The sequence below is a fragment of the Megachile rotundata genome, chromosome 16, assembly GCF_050947335.1.
Source record: "Megachile rotundata isolate GNS110a chromosome 16, iyMegRotu1, whole genome shotgun sequence".
In the NCBI taxonomy this organism is placed as follows: Eukaryota; Metazoa; Arthropoda; class Insecta; order Hymenoptera; family Megachilidae; genus Megachile; species Megachile rotundata.
This window is the reverse complement of record NC_134998.1, coordinates 6,028,570-6,046,927: the sequence shown is the minus strand read 5'-3', so window position 1 is coordinate 6,046,927 and position 18,358 is coordinate 6,028,570. Positions and strand designations below refer to the sequence as shown.

Genomic DNA, 18,358 nt, shown 5'->3' with positions numbered 1-18,358 from the left:
AACATAACTATCGAACGGCAGTAAATCTCTGTTGAATAATTTATGATGTGATACGTAGCGTCTATGCAATCTATTCGATTATTTTATGCGGAAAAATTAATAAAAAAACAAACAATAAAATGTTAATTAAGTATACATGTAATTATACGATTGTAAAAAGATGAAATAAATGTATATCAACGAATACAAGATTTGTTTTATTATATAATAGTACTTCAACAACGATGCACTGATAAACTACCATTATATCGAAGAAAATATATATTTTTTCTAAACAACTTCAACAATATCAGTGAAAAATAAAAACAAAACAAATTTATCTTATCTTGTTTCGTGAGACGAATCATTTGCTGATTGACTTTTCATTTCAACAGGTAAAGCGAGAGTAGCTGCAGCAGCACATAATGCTGCTATAGCATAAATTGCCATTGCTCCAGTGATAGACCACTGAAGAAATACTTGTGCTATATATGGTGTAACCATTGCACCAATTCTAGCCATAGCACTGCAAGTACTAACACCGATACTACGTAAATGTGTCGGATATACTTCCGGAGTATATACATAAGCTGCTTGAAATACGCCAGCAATTAAACCTCGAGCTAGAAAAATTGCAAGTGTCAATACTACTCTGCTTAATAGACAAGCTCTGCCTAAAAAGCAAATTAACACAGCAAACATTACTAGCTGAAACGCCATTGTCTTTTTTCTACCAATTTTTTCAATTGCAAAAATAGTGGAAAAAATTCCCGGAAATTCGGCTAACGTTGTCCAGAGAAGGTCAATATAATCACTACGTTCCAAACTACAGTCTAATTGACAAGTATCTTCTTTCTTGTTTTCCCAAGAGCTACATTGTTCAGATGATGTGTGGAATAGTTCTGTAGTCATTAATACTACACCATAATAACAAAACGCTGTACTCATCCTAAAAATAGTTTTACCATTATTTATGCATGTTAATACATAACAATACAACCATATAAGTGAGAAAGATATAAATGAAATTAAAATATTTACCACACAAGCCAAAGTAAAGTAGATGTTCTACACATTTCTTTACTTAAGACGTCTTTTAATTTACCATGATTAACTTGGTAAAAGCGATCCATAACCAGTCTTCCTGGCGGTAAAGGTTTTTTATTTTCTCTTGCTACCCGCTCCAAAGTTGAAACCGCTTTGTCCATTCTGCCACTTGTCATATCAAATATTGTAGATTCTGGCAACCACTATTAAAATATATTATAAGAGGAGTGTATAATTTTGATTATATTATTTCTTTAGATTACTTACTGGAGTGATAATAGCAAATACAAGAAGTGGTATTGTGGATAAAATGAGAAGCCATCTCCAACCAAAAGTTGGCATTACTACTAATGCTATTGCTACCTCAAAACAGGCACCAAGTGCCCAAAAGCACTATAACAAAAGGAATTATTTTATGTATATAAGAAATATATTATTTCAATTTACTTATAACTATACTTACATCTAATAAAATGACACATTTAGCTCTTTGTTTTGCTGGTAGAAATTCTGCATACAATGTTACTCTAAAATATTAAAGGACTAATGTTACTTGAAGTTAGTTTAAAAATACTAGTTTTGCTGGTTATGGGACTTACCAAATACTTACGATTGTGGTACACAACCAATAGCAAAACCAACTAATCCTCTAAGCAATAAGATCCAAAGAAAATTCGGTGCAAAGGCACTTAAAAAAGCATAGTAAAGCAATAATACTGCACATAAAGTCAATGACTGTTTGCTACCGTATCTATCACTTAAATTAGTCCAAAATGTAGAACTTAACATCATACCTAAAAAAACAACCTAAAATAATTCCAACAATGTATTACATTAAACTTTTTGTACAGAATCTGTGGATAATAACTGATTTATTAAATAAAGGTACCGTAGTTGTTAAAGCTTGCTGATATCTAGTTATACCCCAGTCACAATGTAATGATGGACTTAAAATACTTAATATTGTTATTTCCATACTGTCTACCATCCAGCAGAGTCCCGTAAATAAAGACAATTTAACTTGAAATTTACCAAATCCTAATGCATTGATTGCTTGGATTACAGTAAATGTATCTGTCAATTAACATTAAAAGATGTATTAAATTTTAAAACAAACCAGCTATGTATACTTTATAATATGTTTAATTATTTATATCAAATTTTAAATAAAAAATAAAGGAGAAACTATTAAAAATTATTTACAAAATTTCATGTGATTCAATATTTATTATATTATTACGTAAATATATCAATACAATATCATTTTTCTTATGTCAATCCCATAAATATACAAATTTTTAGTTTGTAATTAAAGATTGGTATAAATATCTTTTTGTGTTATTAACTGGATGCCAAAGCGATTGAGTATATATATAATAGTGCAATAATATTTCAAGCTCATTTAGAGTTATAGAATTTAAAGTTCACAGAATTCATAGCATTGCATTAACAACAATATTATTGTGCGATTGTCTAATTGTTAATTATATTATACAGTAGTACATCAAAATAAGTATTTCATGTATTTCTTCTTTATTTTACATGCACTTGTAGTATTATCTCAAAAGGTGACCAAGATTCTATCTTAAACATTAGCTATCATGTCCTTACTAATTCTTGCAACTGATTCTGTAGAGCAAGCGTTAAGAGTTATTTCTCATCTGAACATAACAAATAAGAGATATGTATTCTGTATTTAAAATTTTTCATCTTTAGTCAGAAGCTATGGTTACTTTTCAAGACAACACTATATAAAATAATTAGTATTTTTTGTCCATACCCAAGTAAACATAAAGACCATTGTATTAAGAACTCTGCGAAGAAAATTTTCCACTTATAACAAGTATAAATCCAAGCATTCCTACTGCTATCAATGTTATATTTCCATGCATAATAACATATTTACACAACTTACAGTTACCCACTCCTTTATAGACAAGTTTAAGCAGATTACCCTGTACATAAAAATTGTGAGCAATATTGTTAAGAAATATTAGAATAGTTTCCATATTTATGTATCATTGTTTTGTATCAACATGTATTTTATAAAAATAATTTACCATCTGGGATTACTACAGATGACAGTTCCATTGAATGTTCAACACAATTTCCAAAATTTCTATTACATCTTGATATACTTTCTGAATTGATATTCAATTCAGAACCATGTAATTCACCTAATTCACGGTAAGGTTCGTTAGATGTTTGTGACTGATTAGACATGGTCACTTGTGTATCACACACACAAAATAACGATGAAATGAAAGAAATTCAGCTATTCTTAATTGTCACTAGTGACACAATTAATCTATAAATGGATTCAAAGGAAATAATTGATCATATATGACAATCTTCATTAGTATGTAGAGCGTAACAGATTCCATAAAGCTGAGGTTAGGTTCATAACAATGTCAACTGACCTGACCAAAATAAACATTGAATGGTGCAAGATATGAAAGAGTACTGAATATGTAAAAAAATGTTCAAATAAATTTTTATGAAAGTATTTAATTAAATTTGGTAATAATGTGTAAAAGACTAAGACATTTTCATATATTAGTTCTCACTTTCCAAGTAAATAAAAATGATTATTTAAAATTCTGGTTATAAAAAACATCTAGTTACTTTTTGTTAGTATCATAGATAAGCTGTAGAGTTGTTCTTCTAAATCTTGTATCATTTAAGGTTATTTACGATTGATATTATTTCCTACGTGGTCCTAAGAAATGTCACAAAATGTATACAATGGAAATAACATCAATTACATAGATATTTTTACTGTTGAAAATATCGGATAAAATTTTTTAACATATGTGGAAATTTACTTAATAATATTCAATGAACATCATTTTATATTCGATACTTCGAAATTGTTATATGTGATATTTATATTTGGCTGATAAATTAATCGTCTATTTATTGTCTAATTACGCTTAAATAATGAGTGTCGATAGTGAAAATAAATCAAATGAAGCTATTGTTTCATTTACACCGTCGACAGATCAGGAAAATGCCGATAATGGAAATATTGAAGAAACTCTAATAACCCCAGAAATGGTGCTACATTTGCCTACAATTACTGATAGTAAGATAATGATTTATGAACTCCTATTTAATTTCGACTTCGTAGTTAAGAAATGAGACTTAATTTACGATAATCAATGCAATATATGCTTCCACTTACTCATTCATTAAAGGCTGAAGTTATAACAATGTATTTTTAACATAGTGATAAGTAACAAAAAAATAATAAATAATTAAATATTTATATCCATTTCAGAATATTTATGCTCTCCCGAAGCAAATATTTATGATATAGATTTTACACGATTCCAAATTAGGGATTTAGAAACAGGAGCAATATTATTTGAAATTACAAAACCGCCAGCTACTGGTTAGTTGCAGTTATTATAATTCATTGATTATGGTAAAAGGTGTAAGGTAAAAAAAGCAATATTGTGATTCATATTTTAGAATCTGATCTTAATCAAGATATTGAACCAGATTGTGAAGAATCTGGTTGTGAAGATGCTAACACTGGTCGCTTTGTACGTTATCAATTTACACCTCAATTTCTTAAACTGAAGACTGTTGGAGCTACGATTGAATTTCTTGTCGGTTCTAAGCCAGTGAATAACTTTCGTATGATTGAACGTCACTTTTTCCGGGATAGATTGTTAAAAACTTTTGACTTTCAGTTTGGATTTTGTATACCGAATAGTAAGAATACTTGCGAACATATTTATGAATTTCCGACCTTGCCTGCTGATTTGGGTAAGCAATTAATAATTATTCAATGATTTATAATGTTTAATAATTATAACATTAGATTCTTATTATATAAGTATTAAAAATGATTTTACAGTCTCTGAAATGATTGCAAATCCCTTTGAAACTCGCTCAGATTCATTTTATTTTGTGGACAATCAATTGGTAATGCACAATAAAGCAGATTATGCATACAATGGTGGACACACACATGATGTACTTTAGTAGGTAAAATTAGTAGAAAATTTGCACATTGAAAAATGATTGTGATAATAGTAGCAAATATTTAGCTTATTTAACTTTCCTTTAGTTATAGTTGCAATTTCTTTAAAGTTCTATGTTAGTGTTTAACATTAAAACTACCAAACTAATCAAATAATGTCTAGTCTTTAGATTTCTTATTTTTAATTATAAAATTTGTTAGCATGTTTTGCTAAGTTGTATGTTCATTTTTATAGAGATAATGAATTAATATATATATTGATTTATATCTTATATTTTATTTATTTATTTTTCTACTTTGTTGTCAATTTAAAAATAAGTTTACATTATATGCCGGTAGTTTTAGTGTTAAATAAAAAGTTATATACAACTTTTTAAATGCTTTTAACTGCATTTATATATTTTATTAAACGTGTCAGTATTGAAGATAATAATTAAACAAGGATATTGTGTTACAACGATTAAATACGCTCCAAAGATTTTATTTTTCAAGCATTGAAGTATTGCTATCATTATAATTGTTTTCTAATATTGATAAAATGTTTTTTGAATGAGAAGATATGAAATATGTATTTTTTATGGAAACAACAAAATAAGAGACTAAAAAAATGTTACAGTTTGTAAATTCATAATAAGCACGGAAAACGCAATTTGTTTACACTGTGTACAATTATATTTTCATTTGCTATTTCTTTCTTACTTTATATGTAATGTTACACATTTCACAAATATATATGTATATATATTTACAAAACTTGCTGTGTATTTTTTTTACATTTAAGATGACAATAAATTATGATCATTTAATGAAGTTAGTAGTAATCTTTAGAAATTCTGATGGCTTGTCTACATGAACCCAATGATTAGCACCATTTATATACAAAATTTCAGCATTAGGGAACAGTTGCTTTATTTTGTCATGATCTTCTACTTTTATATAATCACTTTTAGAACCTCCTATAAACAATGTTGGTCCAGTGTAGGCTTTTGATCCTACACTTGGAAATACAGCTATATGCCTCGCAAAATTTTGTTCTAATACAGGTAAATTAACCCGCCATTTAAATTTTCCAATATCTGCTTCTACTAAGTTCATTGTTAAAAACTGTAATGAAATTTATTAGTTCAAACACAGGATACTTATACATTTGTATAATTTATGTTAAACAGAAAAAATAAATTCTTACCTGACGTAGACTTAAAGATTTAATGGAAGCTGCAAGTTGCTCTTTTGCTGCATTTCGAGCTTTCGTAAGCGTTGTAATCTCATCTAGGTTTACTGTACGCATTGCTTTAAATATTTTTTCCATTTCCATAAGCTGAGGACTAGTCCTCACTGGAGACATATCTACTACTACTAATTTTTCAACTAATTGTGGATAATTTAAAGCTACATACATTGCTGCAGAACCTCCCATACTATGTCCTATTAGTGTAGCTTTTGAAAATCCTAAATCATTCATAAGTTGAACTATATCTTGGGCCATATGACTGTATGACATTTCTGTAGAATGTGGGGAATCTCCATGGTTCCTTGCATCTATAGTGATTACCTATAAATTCATTTCAAGTATTCCTCATAAAAAATAAAATCCAGGTATCTACCTTACGATCTGTTTGCTGATGAATTGCTTTTGATAATGAATTCCAATTATTTTTAGAACCAAAAAGGCCATGCATTACTATAACAGGTTGTTTCAAAGCATTTTTGTTTCCATTCATTGATTCATAGGAAATATATGCCAGTTTTACTGGTATCACACTTGAAAAATAGTAATCGATTAAAACATTTAAATAAAAGCCAGATGCGTGCGTTTATTGATATGGCACATACGAATTAAAATTGTTACGTATTTGATTGGAAAATACGTAAGGTGCAAAAAGTGAAGTAATAAAGTCTTGTTTTCGATGTTGTAGGAAGACATTTCTTGATGTTATTAAATATCGGTTGCAGATACCACTCATATTTCTTGTATTTTATGTATGAATGATTTATTATTATAATTTTCAGTCACATACTTTAAAATTTCTACAACATTCTGGCTGCCTCTGAAAACATTGCTTCGTTATATTTCGATAAACCATGAACCACAAATAAATATGTCTGGTAATAATATATTTTGAATTAATGTTACGATTTTGAACACGAATATGTAATATGTGTTACATAAATCATAATTCAAAGTTTAATGCAACATTTGTTCGAAAACATTGTATTAAAATATATTTATTTATACGTGTATTTGCTATTCATACAAAAACACTGTTTTCAGTTTCCAATGTAGCGGTTTCATTTATTATAATTGAATGAGTGAAGATGGCGCATATGAGATAAAGTGAGTGTGTTTTTCAGTGTTTCTGAGGAAAAAACTGATATACTTTGTTCAACGGGAGATCATAATCAATTTGCGCAACTCTGCTAATTTCAGAAGGTTCCCCACCATTTATCGCTATCATATATTTATTACTTTGCCGGTCATATACATTGTAAATAAAATATACGATTTGAAGAGGTATCGAATAAGCATGAAAAAATTTGGAAATTTAATTATTTGTGTATTGGGAAAATCGAAAATTTGGGGATTTAACTTGAAATTTTGAAAATTTGAATTACGAAGCATCGTAAGAGCACATGCGCATTGTTTTTAGTATTGAAAACTTGCATGACAAGTATGATCTCTCCTTGGAAAAAGTATAGATATGTGAATTAAAAAATATTAAGACTTGGACATAAGATAATAGATTAATTTACAATAGGCTAGAACTAAAAAACGTAAATTTAAGAATAAATTAATGAAGTATGCAACAAGGAAATAAAGGAATTGTGAAGAATATAACCTAAAAGTTGGTAGGAGAGGAACGCCCTCTAGCAAAGTGAAGAAAAAGAAGGTAAATAATGGAATAAAATAAAAATTTAAAGAGTAGTACAAATAAGAGAGAGTAGTAAAGGAAAATACACGAAGAAACTTAATTAAAAGACACAAGGAAGAAGAAGTTAAAACAAGAGAGAAAGGAAGGACACTGAAAGAACATAAAAGGAAAAAATTTACGAGATAAATTTATACATTTATATGAATAAAACTTACTGTAGTTTATAATATAAGTATAATATATTAATATATACTGATTTATTAGACACTTTAGGTTAAATTTAAATTTGTATTTACCTTGTTATAAAATAAAACAATTCTGTAATAGGACTAGTATAATTATACAGTTATATAAAACCTTATTTGTTGAGTTTATTAATCGTCAATTTGCACTAAACTTGTTACAACTACTATGTGATATTACAATTTTATGTATACCGCTTATTTTTATATGTTTATGTAACACTTAGCTTTATTTGAATAAGTTATAACTATAATTTATTACATCACGCAATAAATGTATAGCTAACGCAATTGTTACTAGCAACATTTGATTAGTAACGATATAAATATATATGTATATGTCGTAATTGAATTTTGCAATCATTTATGAAATTAAAAGATAGGTTTCGCATCTATTGTTGCCAATAATTCTACGGCAAAGTGCATACGTGGCGCTGTTGTAGTAACATGCCACTGTGAAGTGGCAGAAGAAGGAAAGAGTGTATGTTGTTTTTAATTGGTTCGCATTGTAATTTAATAAAATGAGGTGGCTTATTTCGTGTTTGTTCTTAATTTATTTGAGCTCAAGTGCAACTTGCTATTTCATTACTGTGGATGCACATGCTGAAGAATGTTTCTTTGACAAAGTGGAAGCTGGCACAAAAATGGGTTAGTTTCTTCTTGCGCGGATTTTTAAATATCATTTAATATAACGAACTTTAATTTTTAAAGAATTATTTATTACTTCAATAAACTTGTTTCTGTATTTTAGATTACATCTTAATTTGAGCAGTTATTTACTTTCAAAGATATACTCAGACAAAATAGTTTCTTTATCATTAATGTTATAATTTTTATTCAATTTAGATATATTGTAACATTTAAAAGTGTTATTCGCAGCGAGTTTAGAACACAGAGCTCTAAAACAAATATTTATAGGACTTAACGAAGAAGTTTCTGTTCAATAATTATATGTCTATCGCAAACTTTGAAGATAACAAAATATCTTATAAATAATGCTTTTACAATATCTATTTAGTTATTTACTAAAGTAAACTTGTTATTAAGTTGTAATAAGCATTTCAATAAATGAAATACATTGAATTTAGCAAATACTTCTTAAGTTGTTAAATTAGTAAGCATTAATTAACAAGTATTTTAGTTATGAACAAATAAAGTATATTTTATGACGTGTACTATTAAATTCATTATTCATGGAAACATTAGCAATGAACTTATAACTATTTTTCTAATGTACTTTATATTATTTAATTGATTAACATGTACCATATGCTAACTTAAATATTTGATACTTTTAAGTTTATTGAACATGTATGTAATAAGATTGTAAGAAAGTAATTGTTATTATGAAGTATTTGTATATATGTATATTAAATATAATATGTGTATGAATTTATGTTGTTGATAGGTCTCACATTTGAAATAGCAGAAGGTGGATTTTTAGATATAGATGTAAAAATAATTGGACCCGATGGAAAAATAATTTATCAAGGTGATCAAGAAAGCAGTGGTAAATATACATTCGCTGCGCATCTTCCTGGTGTTTATACATATTGTTTTGGTAATCAAAAAAGCAGTATGACACCGAAAGTTGTTATGTTCAATATGGACATTGGTGAGAATCAAAAGCCTATGGAACAAACATCAGATGGCATAGGTGGAGAGGATGCAAATCATAATAAAATAGACGATATGATTAAAGAATTAAGTACGAGTTTATGGGGAGTGAAGAACGAACAAGAATATATGCATGTAATTAGTGGTTTTCTTCTTGTAATTAATATATACTTATGTATTTGTTAAAAATTTGTGATAAAATTGATTTTTTGTTATCAGGTACGTGATAGAAATCATAGAGCAATCAGTGAAAGCACAAATTTCCGTGTAGTAATGTGGGCGTGCTTTGAAGCTATGATTTTGGTTTGTATGACAATAGGACAAATTTTCTACTTAAAAAGATTCTTTGAAGTCAGAAGAGTTGTCTAATGTAAGGTATAGAATAAAGTCATACATTCATTGTACATTTTTTTATGTGATTAAGTTATAATAGAATTAAACAATTGAAACACTTTACAGTTATTGTTTTCTCTCAAATTCAAAACACAAACAAAAATCTCAAACGCGTTTTAACATTGTTAATAACGAAACAAACATTTCATAAATTAATAGATTTTTTAAGAACAAAATAATGTAATATTTAAGTGCAAGATTTACTTAAACAGTAAATTTGTTGAAATAAACAGAATTTCTTTTGTATGAGTAGAGCTCAAAGTTTAATGAACATCTAACTTGTAACCTAAGCATGTATACTTGTATACCATTCATCGATATACAGAGTGATTATTTTTATTAAAAAAAAAATACACATTTAAAAACACATCAATATATTAAAACATTTAAATTAAATTATGTACTAATTGTATAAATGAATATCAAAATAATTGGATAAAAATCATCTTCTATTACTACCATTTATATGATTGTACAGTGTAATATGATGTAATAAAAAAAGGTATAAATTAATAGTTCTATATTTGTTTTTAACAGATTTATAGATTTCAATAGAAAGTAGGTAAAAGGTCACAGCACAGAATTTAGTTCTAATAAATATTATTTTAGTTGTAATGAATTATTACAACTTATTTATTACTCGGTTTAATATAAACTTATTCAGTTTATTATATTGTTTATTTAATAATTCCGGGAGTCTGTAAAACAGTGTTAATTTTAAAAGTAAATCTTATTCATATAAATATTATTTACAAAAACTGATATTTATATTTATTTTCAATCCCTGTCTATCCTTGTAACAGTGAAAGATGAAAATAAAGAGACTGCAATAATTTTTCAAACCGTTTAAATGTTTTTGTTAAATTTATACAAATAACGTTTGTCATCGCAGGTTCCCAAATATTTATAAAATCACAGGAGTCATTCAGAGGAGAGCTCACTTCGTCAGATAACTTGTCTGATTCGCGAAGCAGGCGTGAGAATAAATGAATGAAATAAGGAGGGTGGTGGTAGCAGCACCCTTCCGGTATTCACCCCAGGGCACTTAAGTTAGAAAGGCTCATTGTCCGCTCCTTCTCATTAGATGCCACCTAGCAGTTCCATCGACCCTACGTAGTAACAATACTGTGGATGCTTTTTTTTTCCTCCTTGTGATCTGTAGCTGCAGGAAACACGAGCAGCGGATTGCACGCCTCGGTGTCTGCTCTAATCCCGGCCATGATTATACCCGAAAGACAATACTTTTGTTACCCTGGCTGCTCGTGTGAAACTCTGGACTACATTGCTGTTGAACTCCTTCAATTAACACCTTGAAGATCTGTGGACGAAAACTTCGTACAACATTATATCAAATTTTCTTCAAATTGTAAACTGCTTTATGAGAGATCAAGCTTTATAATTGAAAAATTTCTCATTGGTACACCGCTAAAACACTCGAGTCTTATGTCAATGGAATGTCACTCTAAACGATGTCCTGTTATATATCAAGAGGTTGTCCGAACTTATAATCAATTTTAATTGGGACAAGGTACACGTACTTACAGCGATCGTTTATGTTATCGCTATTCAGATACATCTTTAGGTCCTTAATTCGTAGAATGATCGCATGGATCTTATCGTTCAAGATTATACAAAATGTACCACGCGGAGAGCGATATGTAAATATTTTATTAACGTTCCCACAATTACATTTGACTCTTTACTTTGTAATACCAGAAATGAACTTTTAATACTTGTAATTTAAATGTATTGTACATCTAAAAATTAGAGAATCTGAATATTTATAAATTTATAAATTTGTAAATATTATCTGATTTCATTATAAATACCACAAAAATTTCTATTATAAAATTGGAAGTAAATAGCTGAATTATTTATCTGATATACATTGAATTTATCTAACTATGTATTGAAAGTTCATATGCAAAAAGAGCTAGGAAAATACGAAACTACCGGTTCTCTGTCGATCGCAGCAGCTGTAAATTACGTGTAATCGAGCCAGTGTCAATTTCATTAATGATTTTTATTCACACCGTTCTGGCAGTATGTAATAAGAAGCACAATACAGCGTGCAAAGACGTAATTATTGAGTTTACTAACCGTTCGATCCGATCGCGGTCTCGTATAACAGGCCGGTATTGTGAGGGCTGCTGAAAAACGTAACACACGCTCGTAAATTCATTGCTTTCATGCTACAATATGCGAGCGAGGAAAACGTTGATTGTAAATGTTCCATGGGCAACCATGAGTTACGTATCGCAGATCCTTTTATTTTTATTTCGACATAACTTACGGGGTAGGTCGTTAACGCTTTGAAAACCGATTGTTAACAGCCATTGTACAAGCTCTCTTTTCTCTGTAAATGAATTCTGACAAATTCTTTTTTTGTGGTGCTTGATTTAAGGGAAAGTTGTTTAGAATATTGATGTTTATTATTTGAGTATTTTGTGGTATATTGATACGTATGATAGGTATAGGTGCTGATAGTATTTTACTGATGGGATTTTCAATGTTTATTGAAAACATTGAAGTACTATGATAGTGGTAATATTGTGTGGACTGTGTGTACTAATTATGAATTTAAGAATTTGGAAATTTGGAGAATTTGGAATTTGAGGAGATGGAAATTTGGGAGAGTTGGAATTTGGGGAGATGGAAATTTGGGAGATTTGGAATTTGGGGAGATGGAAATTTGGGAGAGTTGAAATTTGGGAGAGTTGAAATTTGGGAAATTTGGAATTTGGGGGATTTGGAATTTGGGGAGATGGAAATTTGGAAGATTTGAAATTTGGGGAGATGGAAATTTGGAAGATTTGAAATTTGGGGGATTTGGAATTTGGGGAGATGGAAATTTGGGGGATTTGGAATTTGGAGAGATGGAAATTTGGAAGATTTGAAATTTGGGAGATTTGGAATTTGGGGGATTTGGAATTTGGGGAGATGGAAATTTGGGAGAGTTGGAATTTGGGAAATTTGGAATTTAGGGGATTTGGAATTTGGGGAGATGGAAATTTGGGAGAGTTGGAATTTGGGAAATTTGGAATTTGGGGGATTTGGAATTTGGGAGATTTGGAATTTGGAGAATGTAGAATTTGGGGAATTTGGAAATTTGGTAATTTAGAATTTGGGAATTTGAAAGTATAGCAATTTGAAAACTTATAATTTCCCCTCTCTTCCAAAACAATATTTTAAAATCTAACCTAACCTGACCTAACCATTATAAATCTATTTATAAGCCAAAACCTAAGAAAATATTCCACGAAAATCAATTTGTAAAATTATGTACTTATTAATAACTGTCCAGTTAATCTATAAGAATATACCACCGTTTTCTAAAAACGCTGAAAAAAATATTTATTTTTAAGCATGCAATATGTTGTAACCAGAAGTGATTATTATATACTAATTATGATAAATTATATACCGAAAGTGACAAAGTAGTGATATTTTTAGTAGTAAGTCAATTATTGGCTATTAAAAGGTATCTACTAATTATGATGATAATATCTTTTTCCAGCGCCACAAATTATTGTTGAGGCAGTATTATGTACGTGTGAGCGAGAAACATTTAAATAATTTCACTAGTTTCCAATTGCCTTTCATTGGATCAGAGAAACTACTCTATAATTTAACGCTCTGGTTGGCGCGTGTGTTCTTGACAAGAAATATGCAAATTTATTAGAGCAATTGCACGATCCTAACGAGGGGTTTTAAGGTATAATTACCACTGTACTGTCGATGTTTGAATAAATTCGATTGACTGGAAGAATCTGTAATACCCTATTCCTTATTCATGGTATTCACTTGCAAAAATTTATTCTTTTGTATTTCCAAAACTTTTCTTCTTTTGTTTACTTCAATTTTTAAACTTTTATTCTTCGTTCCATTCGTTTTTATTTTATTTTTGTTGCTCAAATGAAAAATTATTTCACTTCTTTCATTTTTAGTGATCAAATGAAAAATTATTTTACTTCTTTCATTTTCATTGATCAAATGAAAAATTGTTTCACTTCTTTCATTTTCATTGATCAAATGAAAAATTATTTCACTTCTTTCATTTCTATTATTATTCAAATGAAAAATTATTTTATTTGTTTCATTTTCACTGATCAAATGAAAAATTATTTTATTTGTTTTATTTTCATTGATCAAATGAATTTGATCTTTTCTATTTTCCACTATCGAATTTATTTGACAATAAATAATTTCTTGAATTTTTTATCACAGAACGATAATTTTTTATTACAATTTTTATCACAACTTTGAGATTCATTACACAATTGTTCTGCTAATTTTTTATCACAATCATACAAAAATCCAATCATTGATGAATTAAATTTTATTGAACAAATTTTCTTTCAAAATAAATAAATTTACAAAATTTTACAAAAATTAATGTAGTAACCTTCTATATAAAAATAGAATAAATTTTGAATAAAAAAGGGGTAAATCCTCCCTCATTAAAATTCCAGCATTAGGAGCATCAAACGTTCGGTTCATTAATAATCCTTTAATTAATCGGCTCTAATATTTATTCCCGATCGTAGAAGAAAAAAAGTAGATTGAAGGGATAAGTCCGTAGATTTATCGAGGATAGAAGAGGGTTTGGGTCCGAAATGGACGAAAAAAAGGCGGGGTGCTGTTAATTAAGGAGAGCGATTACACGTAACGGTATAATTAAGAGGAAGAAAGAGGAATTAGAGTCGGTACTACGGCAAATGAACGATTCTACCGGTAAAGCATTAATCGAACATGCCAGGAACACGACTCGTTTAACGAGATATAATATATTCACATCGTAATAGTGTGTTTATGGACTTTTGTTTTTTCTTTGAAACACAACCAGAAGTCTACACTTTTCCCTGGAGTGTTGATATTTCGATTCTACAGGTCGTTACAGTTTTGATGCAACGAGAAAATCAAATGAAAATTGTTGTACAAAAGTATATTGTTTTATTTTAGTCCAAATTGAATTTACAAATTTACAAAAAAAATTTAAGAAAATTGATATTGAAGTTTTATTTTTAATTTTAGGTTAGGCTAGGTTAAAATCTGTGTTGAGATTAATTTGCAATTAATTTGTAATTGTTTAGAAGTACAAGTCAGTCAGTGTTTTTTATGATACGTATTTAATAGTTAGTTATTAAATTTAATTGTGAAATTATTTTTATTGTATTTAAATGTTAATTATTTATCATATTGTTAATGAAAATTGTTATGGTACATATTAGTGATATGAAGATTGACTGACATAATTATTTTTGTAATTAATTATATTAATCATATAGTTATAAATTATTAAATATTTCAATGATACAGTTATTAATTATTAACTACATCAAACACAAAATTATTAATTATTAAATACATCATTCATAAAGTTATTAATTATTAAGTACATCAAACAAAAAATGATTAATTATTAACTACATCAATCATAAAATTATTGATTATCAATTACATCAAACATAATTAATTACAAAACATATTTTATTATTTTTAGCCTCACACTGAACAAAAATTAACCTAACCTTAATCCAAAATATTTTACTCTCCAGTACATACTATAAATTATGTATTAAACAATGTATTGGGTAACAATAGGTGGAACAGCCTGAGAATGAACTCAGTTACTCGAGTAGAACGTGTTTACATGTAAAACAAGTGGTTTATCGTGTTCAACGATGTGAGCAAGAGTTTTGCCTTTCTTACTAATGACCCAGCTTCATTCTGTAGGGAGACTACTTTTAAAGGCGATAATTGTATTCATGTTTGTTTCTTTCCTACAGGAAGACTTAACCATTGTGTTTCATCAATAGCTACATAAATATTATCAGAAACATTTAAGTACTTTATTAAAATTGTTGTGATCCCGGAGGCAAAAGAAATATTCGAAGTCAATATAGATTTTTATAAAAACAAAACTTTATTAGACTTTTGACTTTTTGATGTTGACTGGATGAGGGATAAGATAATTCTGGTTCTAGAGTGAGGGTGCGAGTTCGACGAAGGAAAAAATTAAGGTGGGGCCTAAGGACTGAGAGGGGATGTTAAGGTTTAGGCTGGTCAGTGAGAGGGTGGCGGAAGTGCTCGAGGAGAAAGTTTGGGACTTAGGAAGGCGGTGATTTATGTTTTGAAGGACTTGAGGACTGTGGGCTTGCCTGTTTTGGGGTTATAGGAATGGAAAATGTTTGGGAAAGGACACAGATGTTTTATTTTTAGGCGTAGAAAATCCGTTAAAATTTACAAGCGGTAAGAGTATCTGACAAAATCTTTCTCTCTCTTTTATAGAAAAATTGAATTATTTTCCTCATTCTGATTACTTAATGACCTTGTAACATTATTACAATATTTTTAAATATTTGAGAAGTTTAAAAATACTTTTTGCACAGCTTATTTTTAATATAACTTTCTAAAAATTAATTTAACTGTTTTCATTAGATTTAACAAATTTAATTTTTTTTTGTTAAATTTAATTTATTTCATTCAACTTTGAGGTACGAGAATTATTAAGTATATTATTATTAATGTATAAAAGAATATTATTAAGTAATATTAACCTTGAACACTTCAGAATTATCTTCAAAAGTCCAAAAATGAATAAAGTACAACAAAACACAAAAAATGTGAAATAATTCCTGACATTCCCATCAACGACCAACAATTAAAAAATTACAAAGCACGTAAAATAAATTCCAGCAACCTAATCCAAAACACGTTAAGTCACGCTAAGTCAAAACACACTAAATATTTTTTTCGCAGTCTGTTCAACGTCCTCAAGACATTTTACCTTGATTCTATTCTACATTACATCCGCTCCGTATCATTGTCCGAATTCTCCCCGAAAAGAAAACCTTGAAGCAAAGTATAGGAAAAAACCGCCCCTCCGCCGAAATCGCCGTGAGGAGTGAGCGAGAAGGAAAGAGAGAGAATCGAAATCCTGCGGGGTCCTCGGCGAAAGAAGGGGTTGCATTCGGGCAGGAAAAAAAGAGCTGCTAATTGACACGAGCGATTGCACGTAACGGTATAATTAGAGAGAAGAATACGGAGCCTGGACCGGTGCACCGATGAACCAATGAACCGACCAGAGTGTGGCTGGAGGGGAAGGAGAGAAACAGAAGAAAAGGGAAGCAAGGGAGAGAAACCAGCCGGCGGCTTCTCGAGGGGTAGTGATGGGTGCTCAAGTTTTGCCGTATCGTGTCTCTCAAATATAATTCTATCAGAAATAATTAAATATGGCCACTGACTTTTTGGTACTACTGTTATTTATTGTTCTTTAGTATACAATTGATGTTTTGGTCTTTACTTATTTTTGGTATTTACTTACTTATCTTCTTCAACGTATAATTGACGTTCTGGTGTATACTACACTAGTGTTCTTCAATGTACAATTGATGTTCTGGTTCACTGCACACAGTAGTTAGGTTAGGTCAATCATTATAGTGTTCTACAGCTTACAGTTGATGTTTTGACGGTACTCAATTATTGTAGTGTTCTTTCATATTTCAGTGATGTTTCGGCTCACACTAGACTATTATTATAGTGTTCATCAACCTATAATTGAAGTCCTCATGCACATTAGACAATATTATTGTTGTGTACTTCAACATACAGTTGATATTTTGAGCATGCTACACAATTATTGTGTTCTTTAATATTCAAGTGATGTTCTGGTCTATACTAGATAATTATAGAGTTCTTCAACATACAGTTGACGTCCTCATGCACATTAGACAATATTATTATAGTGTTCTTCAACATTCAATTGATGTTTAAGTCCACACTACACAATCATTATAGTGTTCTTAAATATTCAATTGATGTTTGAGTCCATACTACACAATCATTATAGTGTTCTTAAATATTCAATTGATGTTTGAGTCCATACTACACAATCATTATAGTGTTCTTCAATATTCAATTGATGTTTGAGTCCATACTACACAATCATTATAGTATTCTTCAACATTCAATTGATGTTTAAGACCACACTACACAATCATTATAGTGTTCTTCAACATTCAATTGATGTTTGAGTCCATACTACACAATCATTATAGTGTTCTTCAATATTCAATTGATGTTTAAGACCACACTACACAATCATTATAGTGTTCTTCAATAATCAATTGATGTTTGAGTCCACTCTACACAATCATTATAGTGTTCTTCAACATTCAATTGATGTTTGAGTCCACACTACACAATCATTATAGTGT

The 18,358-nt window shown here is 29.3% G+C and overlaps 4 protein-coding genes and 1 long non-coding RNA gene across 12 annotated transcripts in view; 2 read left to right on the top strand and 3 right to left on the bottom strand.

Moving 5' to 3' along the window:
• Window positions 1-176: 176 nt before the first annotated feature.
• On the bottom strand, window positions 177-3,552 carry LOC100882425 (synaptic vesicle 2-related protein). Of its 3 annotated transcripts, XM_076541045.1 has the most exons (9): window positions 3,087-3,188; window positions 2,942-2,981; window positions 2,807-2,840; window positions 1,916-2,100; window positions 1,637-1,833; window positions 1,490-1,553; window positions 1,294-1,419; window positions 1,021-1,229; window positions 177-928 (listed from the first exon to the last, which is right to left on the bottom strand). In XM_076541045.1, the coding sequence occupies exons 4-9, from the start codon at window positions 2,012-2,014 to the stop codon at window positions 322-324; spliced, it is 1,302 nt and encodes a 433-aa protein (XP_076397160.1). In that variant the 5' UTR covers window positions 2,015-2,100; window positions 2,807-2,840; window positions 2,942-2,981; window positions 3,087-3,188; the 3' UTR covers window positions 177-321. The 3 variants fall into 3 exon arrangements, with proteins under 3 accessions (XP_076397160.1, XP_076397159.1, XP_003699409.1); XM_076541044.1 differs by lacking the exon at window positions 2,807-2,840 and having other exon boundaries at window positions 3,087-3,227; XM_003699361.3 differs by lacking the exons at window positions 2,807-2,840; window positions 2,942-2,981 and having other exon boundaries at window positions 3,087-3,552.
• Window positions 3,553-3,706: 154 nt separating this feature from the next.
• unc-119 (unc-119 lipid binding chaperone) lies at window positions 3,707-5,770 on the top strand. Of its 2 annotated transcripts, XM_003699345.3 has the most exons (4): window positions 3,712-4,111; window positions 4,307-4,420; window positions 4,501-4,800; window positions 4,892-5,770. In XM_003699345.3, exons 1-4 carry the CDS (start codon window positions 3,967-3,969, stop codon window positions 5,017-5,019), a joined length of 687 nt encoding a protein of 228 aa, XP_003699393.1. In that variant the 5' UTR covers window positions 3,712-3,966; the 3' UTR covers window positions 5,020-5,770. The 2 variants fall into 2 exon arrangements, with proteins under 2 accessions (XP_076397173.1, XP_003699393.1); XM_076541058.1 differs by lacking the exon at window positions 4,307-4,420 and having other exon boundaries at window positions 3,707-4,111.
• Window positions 5,622-6,987, bottom strand: LOC100880588 (sn-1-specific diacylglycerol lipase ABHD11). Of its 2 annotated transcripts, none has more exons than XM_003699344.3 (4): window positions 6,851-6,987; window positions 6,622-6,778; window positions 6,204-6,569; window positions 5,622-6,121 (listed from the first exon to the last, which is right to left on the bottom strand). In XM_003699344.3, exons 1-4 carry the CDS (start codon window positions 6,979-6,981, stop codon window positions 5,816-5,818), a joined length of 960 nt encoding a protein of 319 aa, XP_003699392.1. In that variant the 5' UTR covers window positions 6,982-6,987; the 3' UTR covers window positions 5,622-5,815. The 2 variants fall into 2 exon arrangements, with proteins under 2 accessions (XP_003699392.1, XP_076397169.1); XM_076541054.1 differs by having other exon boundaries at window positions 6,204-6,556; window positions 6,627-6,778.
• A 1,561-nt stretch (window positions 6,988-8,548) lies between these two features.
• LOC143263928 (transmembrane emp24 domain-containing protein-like) lies at window positions 8,549-10,202 on the top strand. The gene is made up of 3 exons (XM_076541060.1): window positions 8,549-8,777; window positions 9,538-9,881; window positions 9,966-10,202. The coding sequence occupies exons 1-3, from the start codon at window positions 8,651-8,653 to the stop codon at window positions 10,113-10,115; spliced, it is 621 nt and encodes a 206-aa protein (XP_076397175.1). The 5' UTR covers window positions 8,549-8,650; the 3' UTR covers window positions 10,116-10,202.
• Window positions 10,203-10,969: 767 nt separating this feature from the next.
• The window catches only part of LOC105661952 (uncharacterized), a 25,534-nt gene continuing 18,145 nt past the window's right edge, over window positions 10,970-18,358 (bottom strand). For 2 of the 4 annotated variants that reach the window (XR_013040876.1, XR_001095273.2), the window contains exon 4: window positions 17,283-17,693. This is a non-coding gene — a long non-coding RNA (uncharacterized LOC105661952). Of the gene's footprint in view, window positions 11,458-17,282; window positions 17,694-18,358 lie in introns of those variants that run through there. The other 2 variants (XR_001095272.2, XR_013040879.1) reach the window with 2 other exon arrangements.